The sequence below is a fragment of the Heloderma suspectum genome, chromosome 7 (genome assembly GCF_057233095.1).
Source record: "Heloderma suspectum isolate Gila_16-S chromosome 7, 16-S_ref, whole genome shotgun sequence".
Lineage (NCBI taxonomy): Eukaryota > Metazoa > Chordata > Lepidosauria > Squamata > Helodermatidae > Heloderma > Heloderma suspectum.
Window position 1 is genome coordinate 10,034,353 of NC_139464.1, and position 13,565 is coordinate 10,047,917.

The 13,565-nt window shown below is 49.2% G+C and overlaps 1 protein-coding gene across 2 annotated transcripts in view; it reads left to right on the top strand.

Annotated features, from left to right (window-relative positions):
- The window catches only part of PFKFB3 (6-phosphofructo-2-kinase/fructose-2,6-biphosphatase 3), a 100,092-nt gene extending 88,799 nt beyond the window's left edge, over nt 1–11,293 (top strand). For both annotated transcript variants that reach the window (XM_084809066.1, XM_084809068.1), the window contains exons 14-15: nt 2,200–2,376; nt 11,180–11,293. In XM_084809066.1, the coding sequence (XP_084665192.1) occupies nt 2,200–2,376; nt 11,180–11,209 (207 nt within the window). In that variant the 3' untranslated portion in view covers nt 11,210–11,293. The remainder of the gene's footprint in view (nt 1–2,199; nt 2,377–11,179) is intronic.
- Nucleotides 11,294–13,565: the final 2,272 nt, after the last annotated feature.

Here is a 13,565-nt window from a genome sequence, read left to right on the forward strand (position 1 = left end):
TTTATTAGCTCTCCTCCAGGCCATTGTCGCAGCCAGGCACCATCCACAGCTTCACCTGAAGACGATGGAGAAAAAGAGCTGCGTGTCATCAGCACACTGATGACAGCTTACTCCAAGACTCCAGATGACCTCACTCAGCGGTTTCATGTAGATGTTGAATAACATGGGGGACAGAACCGACCCCCGTGGAATCCCATACTGGAGAATCCACAGGGCTGAGCAATATTGCCCAAGCACCAGCTTCTGGATCCGACCATCCAAGTAGGAGTGAAACCACTGCAATGCAGTGCCTCCCACTCCCAACTCAGACAATCACCCCAGAAGGATACCATGGTCAATGATATTGAAAGCTGCCAATGACGTGGCTCAGGTGACGTGGAAAAAGGAAGTGGGGAGTGATTCCTGTGGATTCTTGAAATATGGGGATGGACGCCACCTATGAGGGCTACACACTGAAATGGAAGAGGCCTCCTGTAGGCATGGACAGTTGACTTCTACCTTGTTGAGTGACACTTCAGAGGGGCATTTGAGTACATGGCACTGTGTGGCATGACCCGCTCTGAAGTCCTCCAAGGGGCACAGAGGTGCCCAGTGCTAGAGGGGGAGAAATTGCCCGTCCGCCTAGTGACAGTGCTGCTTTCAGGACCCTGCTGTCTGGATTGACCCATATACCTTGGTCTAACATGTACTTGGGGCCATACTAGACAGGTGGTCACTGCCTCTTTAAATGCAGGTCTGCCCCAGTCGGGTGCAACAAGTGGTAATGAGGGTCCCATTTCCACAGTGAGAGGGAGCGCATGAGTGAGGGGTGCTGAACACTCCCCGAATTGGCCACATATCTTGAGCCTTCAGGCACTCTTCCCCCTGCCCATCAGAGTCCCACTAAGAAGTGACGTCAGGGCACAGACTGTAGGGAAGTAAGCTATGTCTCATTTGGCTCTCAGAAGCTCTAAGGAGGCTCTGCGAGATCCCGGCATTGGCAGAAGCTAGGTTGTCCTCTGCTAGAAGCAGGGCTTTTTCTGTGATGGCCCCTTGCCTTGTGGAATCCCCTTCGCTTTTTAAGCTTTAGAAAGCTGGCTAAGGCTGCTTGTGTTCCCAGTAGGTGTTTAGGGGCTGAGGAAGCTGAGGCAGGGCTGGCGTCAAGGGTAGGCATGGTTGGGCCCCTGCTGAGGGCCCATAACCTTGCAGGGGCCCACTGACAAGGGCCCCCTGGACTTGCTCCTCCTCTTCACCATTGCAGCCTGCGTGTTCCCCTGCCTCTTGCCCTGGCCCAGGCAACAGGGAGAAAGAGAAGCAGCAGATGCCACGGCCTGCCTGCTCCTTGGCTCTCTGCCTGGCCAGCACGCAAGTGGAAGCAGTGATGAGGGGGAGGGTCAAGAGCAGCCGGCGGCAATGGTGGTGAGAGGGTGGACTCACTCAGGGAGGGGCCCATTGAAGCTGTCTTGTACAAGGGCCCTCCAAAGCCTTAGGCCAGCACTGAGCTGAGGTAACGTTTTGTTCGTTGCTGGTGGTGCGCGTGCGTGGCTTTTTTGTTTTTTAAGGGATTTTACCGTCTTTAATGCGCTTTTAAAATGATTTACTATTACTAGCCTGTCTTGGGGGTTCTTGAGCTGAAAGGCAGGCTATACCCGAGGTAAAATTAAAATTAGCCACCTTCAGTTGCCATGCCATGCTCTGCAGGGGTGATAGGAGTGTAAGAGCTAATACGATTCTTCTTCTCCGGTTTCATTTCGCCAGAACTCTTCACTTGCTCTTCTGTAACGTGTGGGCTTGCTCAGCGTGCCTTCCCATCATGCTGGAATCCCTGGTTCTCAAAGAGAGTTGCCAGCTGCTGCCTAGATTGTAGAAACTCTCATCCTTGCTTGCTTGAAAGGTCGACAGGGAACGGGCCTTGAGGTTGAATCCAGAAATACTTCATTCTTGGCCTAACATCGCGACTTAAAAAGTGTGTTGGGCTTCTTCGTACAAGTGTCGGTGTGTGTCTGTGTGTGTGAGAGAGAGCTAGAAGGGACTGCAATAATAGTAACTCTCAATCTTTAAAGATATCTCCCCGTTTCCTGACCTTCACTTTTCTTTGTATGTTTTGGCAAATCGATTAATCCCTCATGTATTTTTTAAAAAACTGCTTTTTTCCCTCATAACTTTCGCCTTCTTCCTTATTATTTTTTCTTTCTTTATCTTTGTCTCACTCTAATTTAGGATGCAAAGAAGGGGCCTAACACCCTCATGAGACGCAATAGCGTCACCCCTCTAGCGAGCCCAGAGCCCACCAAAAAACCTCGCATCAACAGCTTTGAGGAGCATGTGGCTGCCGCTGCTTCTGCCGCCCTGCCCATCTGTATGCCCCAGGAGGTGCCCTCCCAGCTGCCCGGACAAGTTGGTTACATTCTTTCGTTGGTGTGTCTTCATGTGTGTGTGGTGGCGGCTGCGTGCTGTGGTGTTGTCATTGCATGTTTGTTATCTCCTGTCACTTTAAATCCTGGGAGGTCGTTCCTTGGGTCGCTTGCTTATTTATTTATTTATTTTTAATGGTGCTTCTCTTTGAAATCGCGTTCAACATCATTTTGATGTTGCGCTCATCTCCTCCCACAAAAAAACGCCTTTACATGTACCGCAAGACTCTTTGTAGTCTTGTAGAGACAAGCAAATCATTCTGCCACAAACTTTTGCGGACACTGTCTATCTACTTCATCGGACAGCTATCGTCTGGAAACTTTAGAAGATGGAGTTTAATATTATGGGTTGGGGTTGTTTGTGCATGTGTTTTTAGAGCTATATAAGCTTAAATGTGTAGCCAGGCTTGAGTTATACCTTCATGTGTGTTTTAAGCTTGGCTGTGAGGAGGAAATAGGTTGTGCTGGATTATCAAACTAGGTTCATTCTGGCCTTCAAACCTTAGATTGTCCTTTTGCTCCAAGACTTCCTTGGTTCCCATCATTCCGTAGTTTCAAGTCGATTCCGAAATCAGTTATTGAGTTCTATCATAACTATGTATTTTCGGTCCTACAGTCTCCATGTTAGTATAGATGCTTTGAAGATAGCAATTTAATTTCTGTATCAGTTGCATTGGCTTTGTGTTTTGACCCCAACGGTCAAGGAGCTGGGCCAAGATTGCAGGGTCTACCATGAATTCGTTCTCTGGGGGTGATCCATCAGGAACTTTCTTGACCCAGAGCTCCAGAACAGTACAGAAAGGATCGTACTTCTGCATTCAGCTGTCACTTGTGTTGATGGGCCTTGGGCAGGAGAAATTCCAGATTGATAGGTTTTGTATATTCTCTTGTGTTGAATGCCCCAAGGCTGTTTCAGAGAGTTGCAGCCATCCTAGGTCAATGGAACAAGAATAGCCTTTCTCAACACCTTTTGAACATAATGGATGGAGCACCTCTTCCCAGGGCCCTTTCTGCTGCAACTATTTCGCATGATCTTCTACCTGTTTTGAAAGCCTAACCTGTCCTTTGACATGATCTTCTACCTGTTTTGAAAGCCTAACCTGTCCTTTGACATCCGCCTCTCTTTTGTTAACAGTAAACTCTGTGTTTGAGCAGGGTCACAATCAGCTGCACAACAACCTCTCCACCCCTTTGTTGTGTCATTGCCATGGTTGGAATTTGAGGTGCTGGAGGCTGTTTGCTTACATTTTTGTCACCCTTTTTTTGCTTGAACATGGGTAGATGTTGAAGTTGGGTGGCTTTATATCTATTAATCTCTCGTTTTCCTAGCAATCCGATTACTCCTCTCTCTGGGCTTTCTGTTGCCTTTCGTTATTCAGCTTTGCACACCATTACTGATTTCTTTTCCATTTTTCTCCTTTTTTTTCCTTTTGTCTCTTTACAGCCTTTACTGGGGAAGGCCTGCCTGTAAGTATCTTCTTGCGGGTTGACCTCTTTCTTTATCACCTGGCTGGCTTTCTTTTCCTTTTGCTGCTACAAAACTGTATTGAGCACTTAGCTTTTTATGCACAGCTTACACCTTCACATGGCTGGGAAAGCTTTACCTTTCTTTTTGATGGGGCTAAAAAGTGATAGATTAAACTACTGTATCAAAGCCTCTACTCATCCGCTGCAAAACCCTTACCTGAATCGGGAAGAGAAGCTGGGAGCCGCTTGTCTTATCCATCTTGCTTGTTGCTTTGTTTTTTTAGGGGAAGGACTCTAAAAGCTCATTGGTAGAGTGCATGATTTACATGCAGAAGGTGCCAGGTTTGGGCCCTGGCATTTCTAGGTAGGGGCGGGCAATTCCCCTGCCTGAAACCCTTGAAGAGCCGCTGCCAGTCAGTGTAAACAATACTGAAGTGGACCAGTGAATATGGCAGTTTCCTTATCTATGGCAGGAGTAAGCAATCTGGTGCCCTCCCGATGGTTTGTACTACAATTGCCATCAGCCCCAGGCACGCATCCCATGTATTCTGCAAAATTCAGTCTTCAACATCCAATGAAATAGATTGGCACTAGATTCAGGACAGACGGAGGAAAGTACTTCCTTGCACAATATGTAACTGGTTTAAGGGATTCTGAGCCACTGAGTGTGGTGATGGCCCCTGTATATCTTAGAAGGAAAGGGGCACCAGATTGCACAAGTTCATGAAGGATTTACTTGTTTTAGACACTGATGTCCTGCCTTTTCATTGTTGCATGCCCAAGGGGGGCTTACAGAAAATTCTAAAAATGCCAGTTACGGCAATAAAAAACAAGAACGACCAGCACCTCACAGTAAAAATGCCAGGCAATGCAGATGATAAAACCACAGCAGCAGCATCTGGATCCAGGTTTTTAAAAAATTATTTACAACAAAGATGTAATGCCCCACTGTTCGGTCATAAGACTCTCAGAGCAGCTTACCGTAATCTAAAACACAGCCCTCATAGTTCTCATGGTTTAAAAAGCAGCAGCAACAAGAACCGGACGCGACGCAATCTGCCTGTGCCTCTTGGTAATTCTGGCTATATTGCGCCGCTCTGTTCCGGAGCGCTCTGCCACGGAATTCCAGTTGTTGGTGTGGCTTTTTTCAGCTCTGGGGCACTTTGTGTCTTTAACATTTAGCTTTCTAGGTGGACCTGGCAGCTGATGGTACAAGAAGAACCCATTTCCTCTAGCATGTGGTTCACCTTCCTTAGAAAATTTTGAAACCAATCTAGAGCAGGGAACATTCTTATTCCTGCCTCGGGATATATGGGGAAGAGGCCTTCCCCCACCACCCTTTTTTAATATCCAAGGTTCACTCCTATTCCGCGCAGGACAGCACTTCTGTCCTTCTTAGGACTATGAATCAGAGAACAACCACCACGGGATGCCGTTTGCCCTCCGTCTGGGATACTGATGGGCGCACACTGGCCTTGTGGATCCTTCCTTTGTGGGGAGGGCTTGGCAGTGCTCCTTCCACAAAGGTGCAACGCAGGATTCTGTGCAATGGTGGCCCCTTCCGTTTGGGAAGACGTCGCTTGTGCGTTTCTGAAGAGATCTTTATTTTTAACAGTATTATTCTTCGTCATTGCGGCGTTGAAGGATTAGCATGCAGCCTTCCCCAACCTGGTGCCCTCTACAAGTGTTGGACGGCACCTCCTGCCACCCCTGCTGAGCGCAGCTGGAGGGCAACAGGTTGGCGGAAGGCTGGGTTAGCATAAAGTTAAGCTGATTTAAGAGGGAGGAATTTAATATAGAGACGTATTAGAGAGAAGTGGCAGGGGAGGGGGAGGGTGGTTAACCCCTTCCCTGGCAGCAATCTTTCCTTCTCCAGTAGCTTCCCTCCCTTCCCAAAACAGCTTTTCCCTTGCCGGCTCATAACTTGTGTTTGTTTGTTTATTATTATTAATTATTATTATTATTACATCTCTATCCTGCCTTTTTTCCTCTTGCGAGGAACCCAAGGCAGCTTACATGGTCCTCCTCTCCATTTTATCCTCACAACAACCCTGCGAGGTAGGTTAGGCTGAGAGTCAGTGACTGGCCCCAAATCACCCGGAAAGCTTCATGGCTGAGTGAGGACTAGAACCCAGATCTCCTGAGTCCCAGTCCAACACTCTAACCACTACGTCACTCTGATGTTTGTCTTTCGAGTGTTGTGGAGGAAGCCACTTGGAGGAAAATTTTTGGAGTGGGCGAGGATTGTTCCCTCTCCTGAAGTGCCTTAAAGGGTGTTGGAGGCATGTTGCACCCTTAGAGAATGTTGATGGTATTTATGGCTTTAAAAGGGGGTTAAACAAATTCCTGGAGGGAAAGGCTATCAATGGCTACTAGTCCTGATGGCTATGTGCTGCCTCCAGTACCAGAGGCAGTGAGCCTGTGTGTGCCAGTTGCTGGGGAACATGGGTGGGAGGGTGCTGTTACGCTCATGCTCTGCTTGTGGGTTCCCAGTCAACAGCTGGTTGGCCACTGTGTGAACAGAACTCTAGACTAGATAGATCCTTGGTCTGATCCAGCAGGGTTCTTCTTACGTTCTTATGTACATCCCATTGAAAATCCTTGCAATTTAAGTGCGCTGCTTCTTAAAAAAAATGTACCTGAAATTTGTTTCTCATCCTGCAGCACTTAAAGGTGTAGAAAGCCAAATATGGTGCAAGGCATACAAAGGAATGGTGCTCCAGTTAGGACACCGCAGGGCCCTGGCAGTCCAGGATCTGGGTGTGTGCTTTGCATGTGGGAGGGCCCTGGGTTTGATCGCCAGCGTGTCCGATTAAAAGATACTGAGCAGATGGCTGGGGCGGACCTCTGCTCGAGACCTTGGGGAGCTGCTGCCATTCGAGCAGACCGCACTGATTCCAGCAAAGCAGTTGTCATTCGTTCAGTTCCAACCATGTACGCTGTAATGTGGACTGACCTCTCTCCGTTGCACTTTTAAAATGTATGCCACCTTAATCTGGTAGAGTAAAAATGCATTTTAGTGCATTCCTTCTAGATCTGGGGCGGGGAACCTCTTTCAGCTCTTGTGGGCTGCATTCTAGTAGTGGGTAGGGCCAAAACGCTATATTTTCACTTCACGTTCTTACTGCCAGTAATGTAGCCATAGGAGAGGCTAAGTGTTTCGCCCTTTTGGAATGGGGAAAAAACTTGCAAATGCCAGGAAGCCGCCAATGATCAGTGGTCAGGGAAGGGGGTGGAGTCAGGAGAAGGGGACGCCGCCAATGATCAGTGGAGCCAGGAGAAGGGGAGGCTGCTAGTGATCAATGGAGCCAGGAGAAGGGGAAGCCTGGAGAAGGGGAATCCAGGTGGAGCCAGGAGAAAGGATGACCGCCAGTGATCAGTGGAGCCAGGAGAAGGGGAAGCCGCCAGTGATCAATGGAGCCAGGAGAAGGGGAAGCCACCAGTGATCAATGGAGCCAGGAGAAGGGGAAGCCGCCAGTGATCAATGGAGCCAGGAGAAGGGGAAGCCGCCAGTGATCAATGGAGCCAGGAGAAGGGGAAGCCACCAGTGATCAATGGAGCCAGGAGAAGGGGAAGCCGCCAGTGATCAATGGAGCCAGGAGAAGGGGAAGCTGCCAATGATCAATGGTTGGGGAAGGGGGTGGAGTCAGGAGAAGGGGAAGCTGCCAATGATCAATGGAGCTAGGAGAAGGGGAAGCCAGGAGAAGGGGAAGCCACCAGTGATCAACAGAGCCAGGAGAAGGGGAAGCTTGGAGAAGGGGAATCCAGGGGAAGCCTGGAGAAGGGGAATCCAGGTGGAGCCAGGAGAAGGGGAAGCCGCCAGTGATCAATGGAGCCAGGAGAAGGGGAAGCTGCCAATGATCAATGGTTGAGGAAGGGGGTGGAGTCAGGAGAAGGGGAAGCTGCCAATGATCAATGGAGCTAGGAGAAGGGGAAGCCAGGAGAAGGGGAAGCCACCAGTGATCAACAGAGCCAGGAGAAGGGGAAGCTTGGAGAAGGGGAATCCAGGGGAAGCCTGGAGAAGGGGAATCCAGGTGGAGCCAGGAGAAGGGGAAGCCGCCAGTGATCAATGGAGCCAGGAGAAGGGGAAGCCACCAGTGATCAATGGAGCCAGGAGAAGGGGAAGCTGCCAATGATAACAGAGCCAGGAGAAGGGGAAGCCTGGAGAAGGGGAATCCAGGTGGAGCCAGGAGAAGGGGAAGCCGCCAATGATCAATGGAGCCAGGAGAAGGGGAAGCCGCCAATGATCAATGGAGCCAGGAGAAGGGGAAGCCACCAGTGATCAACAGAGCCAGGAGAAGGGGAAGCCTGGAGAAGGGGAATCCAGGTGGAGCCAGGAGAAGGGGAAGCCCCCAATGATCAACAGTCGGGGAAGGGGGTGGAGCCAGGAGAAGGGGTGATTGCCATCTGGGGGGCCAGATTTGGCTCTCAGGTCTGAGGTTCGACACCCGTTCTAGATAATAGTACTGCAGGCCTCTCTCCTTCACCACCTTTCTCTCTCTTCCCTTTTTCATGCTGAAAGACGACCCATTTGCCACCTTTTCAAACTTTTTGCATTACTAATATTTCCAAGGTAAATGGCTTGCTGCTTGGCACGCGCTTTCCCTAGCCTGACCGTGCGTCACTGGAGTAGCAGCTGCCTGAGACAATTTTTGTGTTTGCTGCGGCTTCTTTTTTTTCACGAGGGGAGGGCAGGAGCTGCGCCTGGACCTCTGCTTCCATAGTTTCCTTAAAACAGGACCTTCCCTTTGGGGGACAGTAGGTTTCTGGCTGTCCCCCAAGGGGGAACCAGTGATGGCTTCTAGAGGCCGCTTCCCGTCCCTGAAGTGTAGTTTTTTAGAAAACGTGTGTGCACCACCGATGCTGCTTTATGCGCGGAGACTGCCTGGCAGGATTTGCTTTCTGGTGACTGAGCCAAATGGCTCCTCCTTCCCCCCCCCCCCGCCCGCCCTCTGGCCATCTCTGCAACATAAGTGCTTTAGGGTACAGTCCTATGGCTGCTAGAACATGGTTAGACGGCCGTAGGACTGGTCGGTTTCTGGGAACCGACCGCAGAGCCCGCACTCCAAGGTCGGTTCCTGGAGATCTGCCTCCCCTCCCCCTCCTCTGCTGAGTCATAGGCAGTGCAGATCGTCCCTGGGCTCCGGGCTTGTAAGAGGTGTTCCCAGGAGCAGGGAGGGGAGGGGACCTTGGAAGTGCCAATACGACGCTTCCTATGCTGAAATCAGCAGTCTAGCTGCAAATGCAGGGCAACTGGAGCGTGGAGGAGAGGATCCCCTTGACGCTCCACTCACCGTGCATTGGATAGGCGATCGCCGCGGAGTTTGGAGGTGGCTGCTTGTCCGATAGGATTGCAAAATTAGATCAAGGTGATAATCTTGCAACAAACCAGTTTCTTTAATACAGGGGTGCTGAACCTCTTTCAGGACGGGGCCAAGTTCCAATACGGAACAGCTCTCGGGGGCCGCATTCGGGGGGGGGGGGGGGCAAAATACCAGAATATTTTAGTTTAAAACTCGCACTGCCAGTAAATTAATTCTTGGGTGAAGCATTTCAACCGAATGATCAGTGGTTGAAGGAAAGGGGCTGAAGCCAGGGGAAGGGTGTGTGGTCATCTGGGAAAATCCAGAGGGCCTGATTGGGACCCCAGACTCAGCTCACAGGCCTGAAGTTCGGCACCCCTGGCTTAAGTGGTGTAAAATCAGATAAAGCTGATGATCTTTCAAAGAACCCGTTTCATGAACTGGATGGAAGAAACGTTCTCTTTAAAGGTATGCTGAATGGTTAATCAGTCACGACAGGGAAGCTAGCTGTTGCTCTTCAGAGTTTTGTTGTTGTTGTCTACATGTGTAGCAGAATGAGGGGGTAAGGTGGAGGGTACCCCTTCGAGCTGCAGATGGCAGATGCCATGTTTTGCCTGCCACTCAATGTAAAAGACTCCCTGAAAATTATAAAGGTAGCACATCATGGAGAAAATGCTACCTCAGCGCGGTCCCTGCTGTGCTAGGAAGTGTTGTTGGGTTTTTTGCAGGGAGGTGGTTTTTTTTTTTTTAAGCATAAAGGCGCATTCAGAAATATTATCCCAGACTTGTAACGTGAGGTGGCACAGTCCATGCAACTACTTTGGGACTCCACCACCCCATTCTGCTCCATGTGTAGACCAGACCTAAGTCCGCTGTTCAATCTCACAGCTGTAAGGGGATGTCAGGATGGCCGCTTCAGGTGCTTTTGGCACAAACCAGGAGACAGCTCCTCCTCCACCACACAATTGTCCAGTTTTTCAGGCAGTTAGAGTAGCTTGGAAAAAGCGCAGGGGGCAGGCAGCCTTTTACAGTGAAAATTACGACTGTAATGTTTTTGTAATATTTTTATTTAGAAAAACAGAAGAGGAGCAGAAGAGAGGAGGCAGCCTCCTGGACAGATAGTTCTAGTCTTTAAAGGTGTGGTGCTGTGCATGTTTCGACAGGAAAAAAAAGCCCTACAAACCCCAGCATGGCTGGCTGGGGAATGCTGGGAATCATAGACCTTTTTTCTGTCGAAACATGCATAGAACTGCACCCTAAAAGTAGCATCTGTTTCCCACAAAAGCAACCGCAGATCCTCTTGGAGCTCCCTTCTTGCGAGCAAAATCTCCGCTTTCTTCCTCCTTCCAGCCCCCACCCGAACAGGTGAGGCTGTGTCCAATAGCTAGTGGCCACCAGAAGGCATCTGAAAGAGCCACTTTAAGCTATCCGTTATACAGGAGCCTACAGGAGCCGGCCTCAGCCTGGTGTGCTCCAGATGAGTTCGACTGTACCTTCCATCATTCCCAGCCATTGGCTGTGCTGGCTGGGAATTACGGGAGCTGTGGTCCAACAAGTCTAGAAGGTGCCAGGTTGCAGAAGGCTCACGCAGAGACTGTGAGGTCTTAACAGGGTGCCAAACAATAGCAACTGCATTGCACAAATCCAGGGCTGGGTCAGTGTCTGGCTGGCAGAAGCAGCCAGCCTCCATAGAGCTGGCTCAGTGGCCCAGGGACATGAAGTGACTATCTTTGTCAGAATTCAGACCAAGAGACAGGGAGGAGATGAGGGAGTGTGATGAATGAGAATCTTGCCCATCTGTCTTAAGACATGGCTGTTCCTTCAGTGGGATCGGTTTGCCCTATGGCTGCTACCTCCCTGGAGGATGTTTCCACCACGACCTCCGTGGTGGCTTTTTGTCGATTTTCTTGCCATCTGCATGCAAAGGATGTCTTGCTTCTTTCTTGCTGTTGGGTTTTATTTTTTCTCCTCCTCCTCCAACTGTCAGCTCAACGTTTATTCTCTCTCTGCCTACAGAACCTGAATAGCTCCCGTGAACAATCTTGAATTTCTTCAGGCGATGCTTGAAAAACCCGGCAGTGGAAGCCCAGCTCCATCACGTCACTCATCTCTGAAGCTTGCATCTACTGTGCGCCACCATTTGACTCGAGGCCAAGCCTTGCTGACCGTTTCCATCACTGATCATCTGCCTATTTGGACTTAACACAATGGAGTTTGGGGGCAGTGGGGGGCAGGAATACAGAAAGAGAGGAGAAGGGAGGACATCTCATTATAATGTAAACTGGATCCAACACCTGGTCTTTCAGCTGTTCTTACATCTTCCCCTGCCACTCCCACCCTGATTTTGGTAGATCGCAAAATATGCGCTCCATATGTCCTAAGTCAGTTTCTTTTTTATTATTTCTAAAGTGACACCGTTGCCTTGCAGAGGAAGTGGGCAGAGGACTCTGTGCTGCTCTCAGCACATGTAAATAAGCGGATGGTGTTGGTCTGTGTGCGTGCGTGTGCAGGAGGGTTGTAGCTAGAAATGGAGGCAACTCCCCCTCTCCTTGTGACACCTACATGTGTGTTTAACCTTGCCAATTTGCATGTTGGGGGGGGGGGAATTGCAAGTTGCAATCCCCCACCCACCCAAAGCAGAAATTGATGGAGGTCACCTGCAGAATCCATGGCTGTTTTGGTGGGGGCGGGAACCTGCTGTTTAATTTTTAATGGCAACAAAACCAAGCCTAGGCCAACGTGTCTCCCTTTCTGAGTATTAAAAGGATGTATAGGGAATCTCTCGTAGCTCTGCTGCCCTTTTGCACTGGGGCCAGAGAGACTCCCGAGCAACTGATTTTGAAAAAACATGCCGACGTGCTCTGCTTTGCATTGAGCTGGGGTAGGGCGGGTGCGAAATGTGGCATATGACCGTTTTTCATTTTTATTTCTGATCGGCTGCAAAAGGAAGGGTGTGAGCGTAGGTTCCATGAAACATATGCACGAATTGCACTTTGCAAGTTACTTCCCCCACACCTTTTGCTTCATTTAGGCTTTTTGCCTCCCACCCATGCAGGATGTCAAACCCGTTTTAGGTGCAATATTTTGGACACGCTGATCATTCTTTGGGTCTCATGTACATGATTCCCCTCCTCTTTTTGTTGTTGCGTGTGGCGAGTTCTCTAGTGACTTCATGCAGTGTCCAGTGAACAGTTGTGTGCAAGCCCATTGTCTTGCACACAGACCATGCTTTTGCCCATCACTGAAGCACAGGTTAGGCAGTGGCGTACCTCTGGTGCAGCTGGTTCACCCCTGGAGGGCTGCAAACGGCAATGTGCCAGGCTCTGATTAGAGCTGTGTAGATGCTCCCTTGAACTGCTCAGTCCTGCATCTAAAAGAATCCGGAGTCATTTGGCAACATCCGTGTCCTTCTCTCCAAAGTAGAGCCATACTTAAACGTTTCCTGTTGGTTGGCTTTGAGATCCAGAAACAAGACTTTGAGGGATTCCATTCAAGGACTCTCTAATGTGTGGAAGTGGCCCATAAGTGGTAATAGTGAGAAGGCATGATGTATTAAACTATTGAAACAGGTATTGGAAGTAAGCTGAGGGGATTTCTGTTTTTTGCTCTCTAGGGAAGCCATTTGACCTCTGACTCCTCTTGATTTTTATATTTTTAGGGCACAATCCTATGCATGTTTAGACAGAATAAAAGTGAGCATTGTAGGCCTTTTTTTCTGTCTAAACATGCATAGGATTGCATCCTGAGTGACCGCAGTGGAGTCATTTCACTAGCATTATGAGCAAGTCTCTGCCTTCTCTTTGACCAGGACTCCTGCTGAAGTGATCTTCAGCTGTCTCTTCCTACTGTTTACCAAACTTTTCTAAAAACAGCCCCAAATTAGGAGCAGCAGCAGGGCAGGAGCAGTTCCTGAACCAGTGAGGACAAAAACCTTGGTGGATCTAAAGTCTAATAGTGTACCAGTCCCATTAGCAATGGAATTTGAGAGTGGGACTTCTCTAAGAGTGGAAACTGCCTCATTCCTGTCCCACCTTTACCCCTTTTTAAACTTTTCTCCGTGCAGGTATCAGTTAGCAGGCAAAGGCCTTCCCAGATTGAATGAAGCGACCAGATAGGAACGTGGCCACTGTGTTTGCGCATTGAGGTTGGCTTCAGAATGGCGAACAGTGGTGCCTTGAGGGCCAGCCTTGTGCGGCGACAAGTGGTTTTGTATGGTGTGTTGTGTTTTTTTAATTGAAGCTGCACCAAAGTGAACTACCCTTGGCTGTGTCTGATCACTGAAGATTTTTATCGGGGACTTGCCATCCAAGGCAGCTTATACATGTATACTAGTGTACAGTTGAAAGGACTCTTCTGCTTTATAGTTTGTTTGTTTTTTATATATATATATATATATATATAT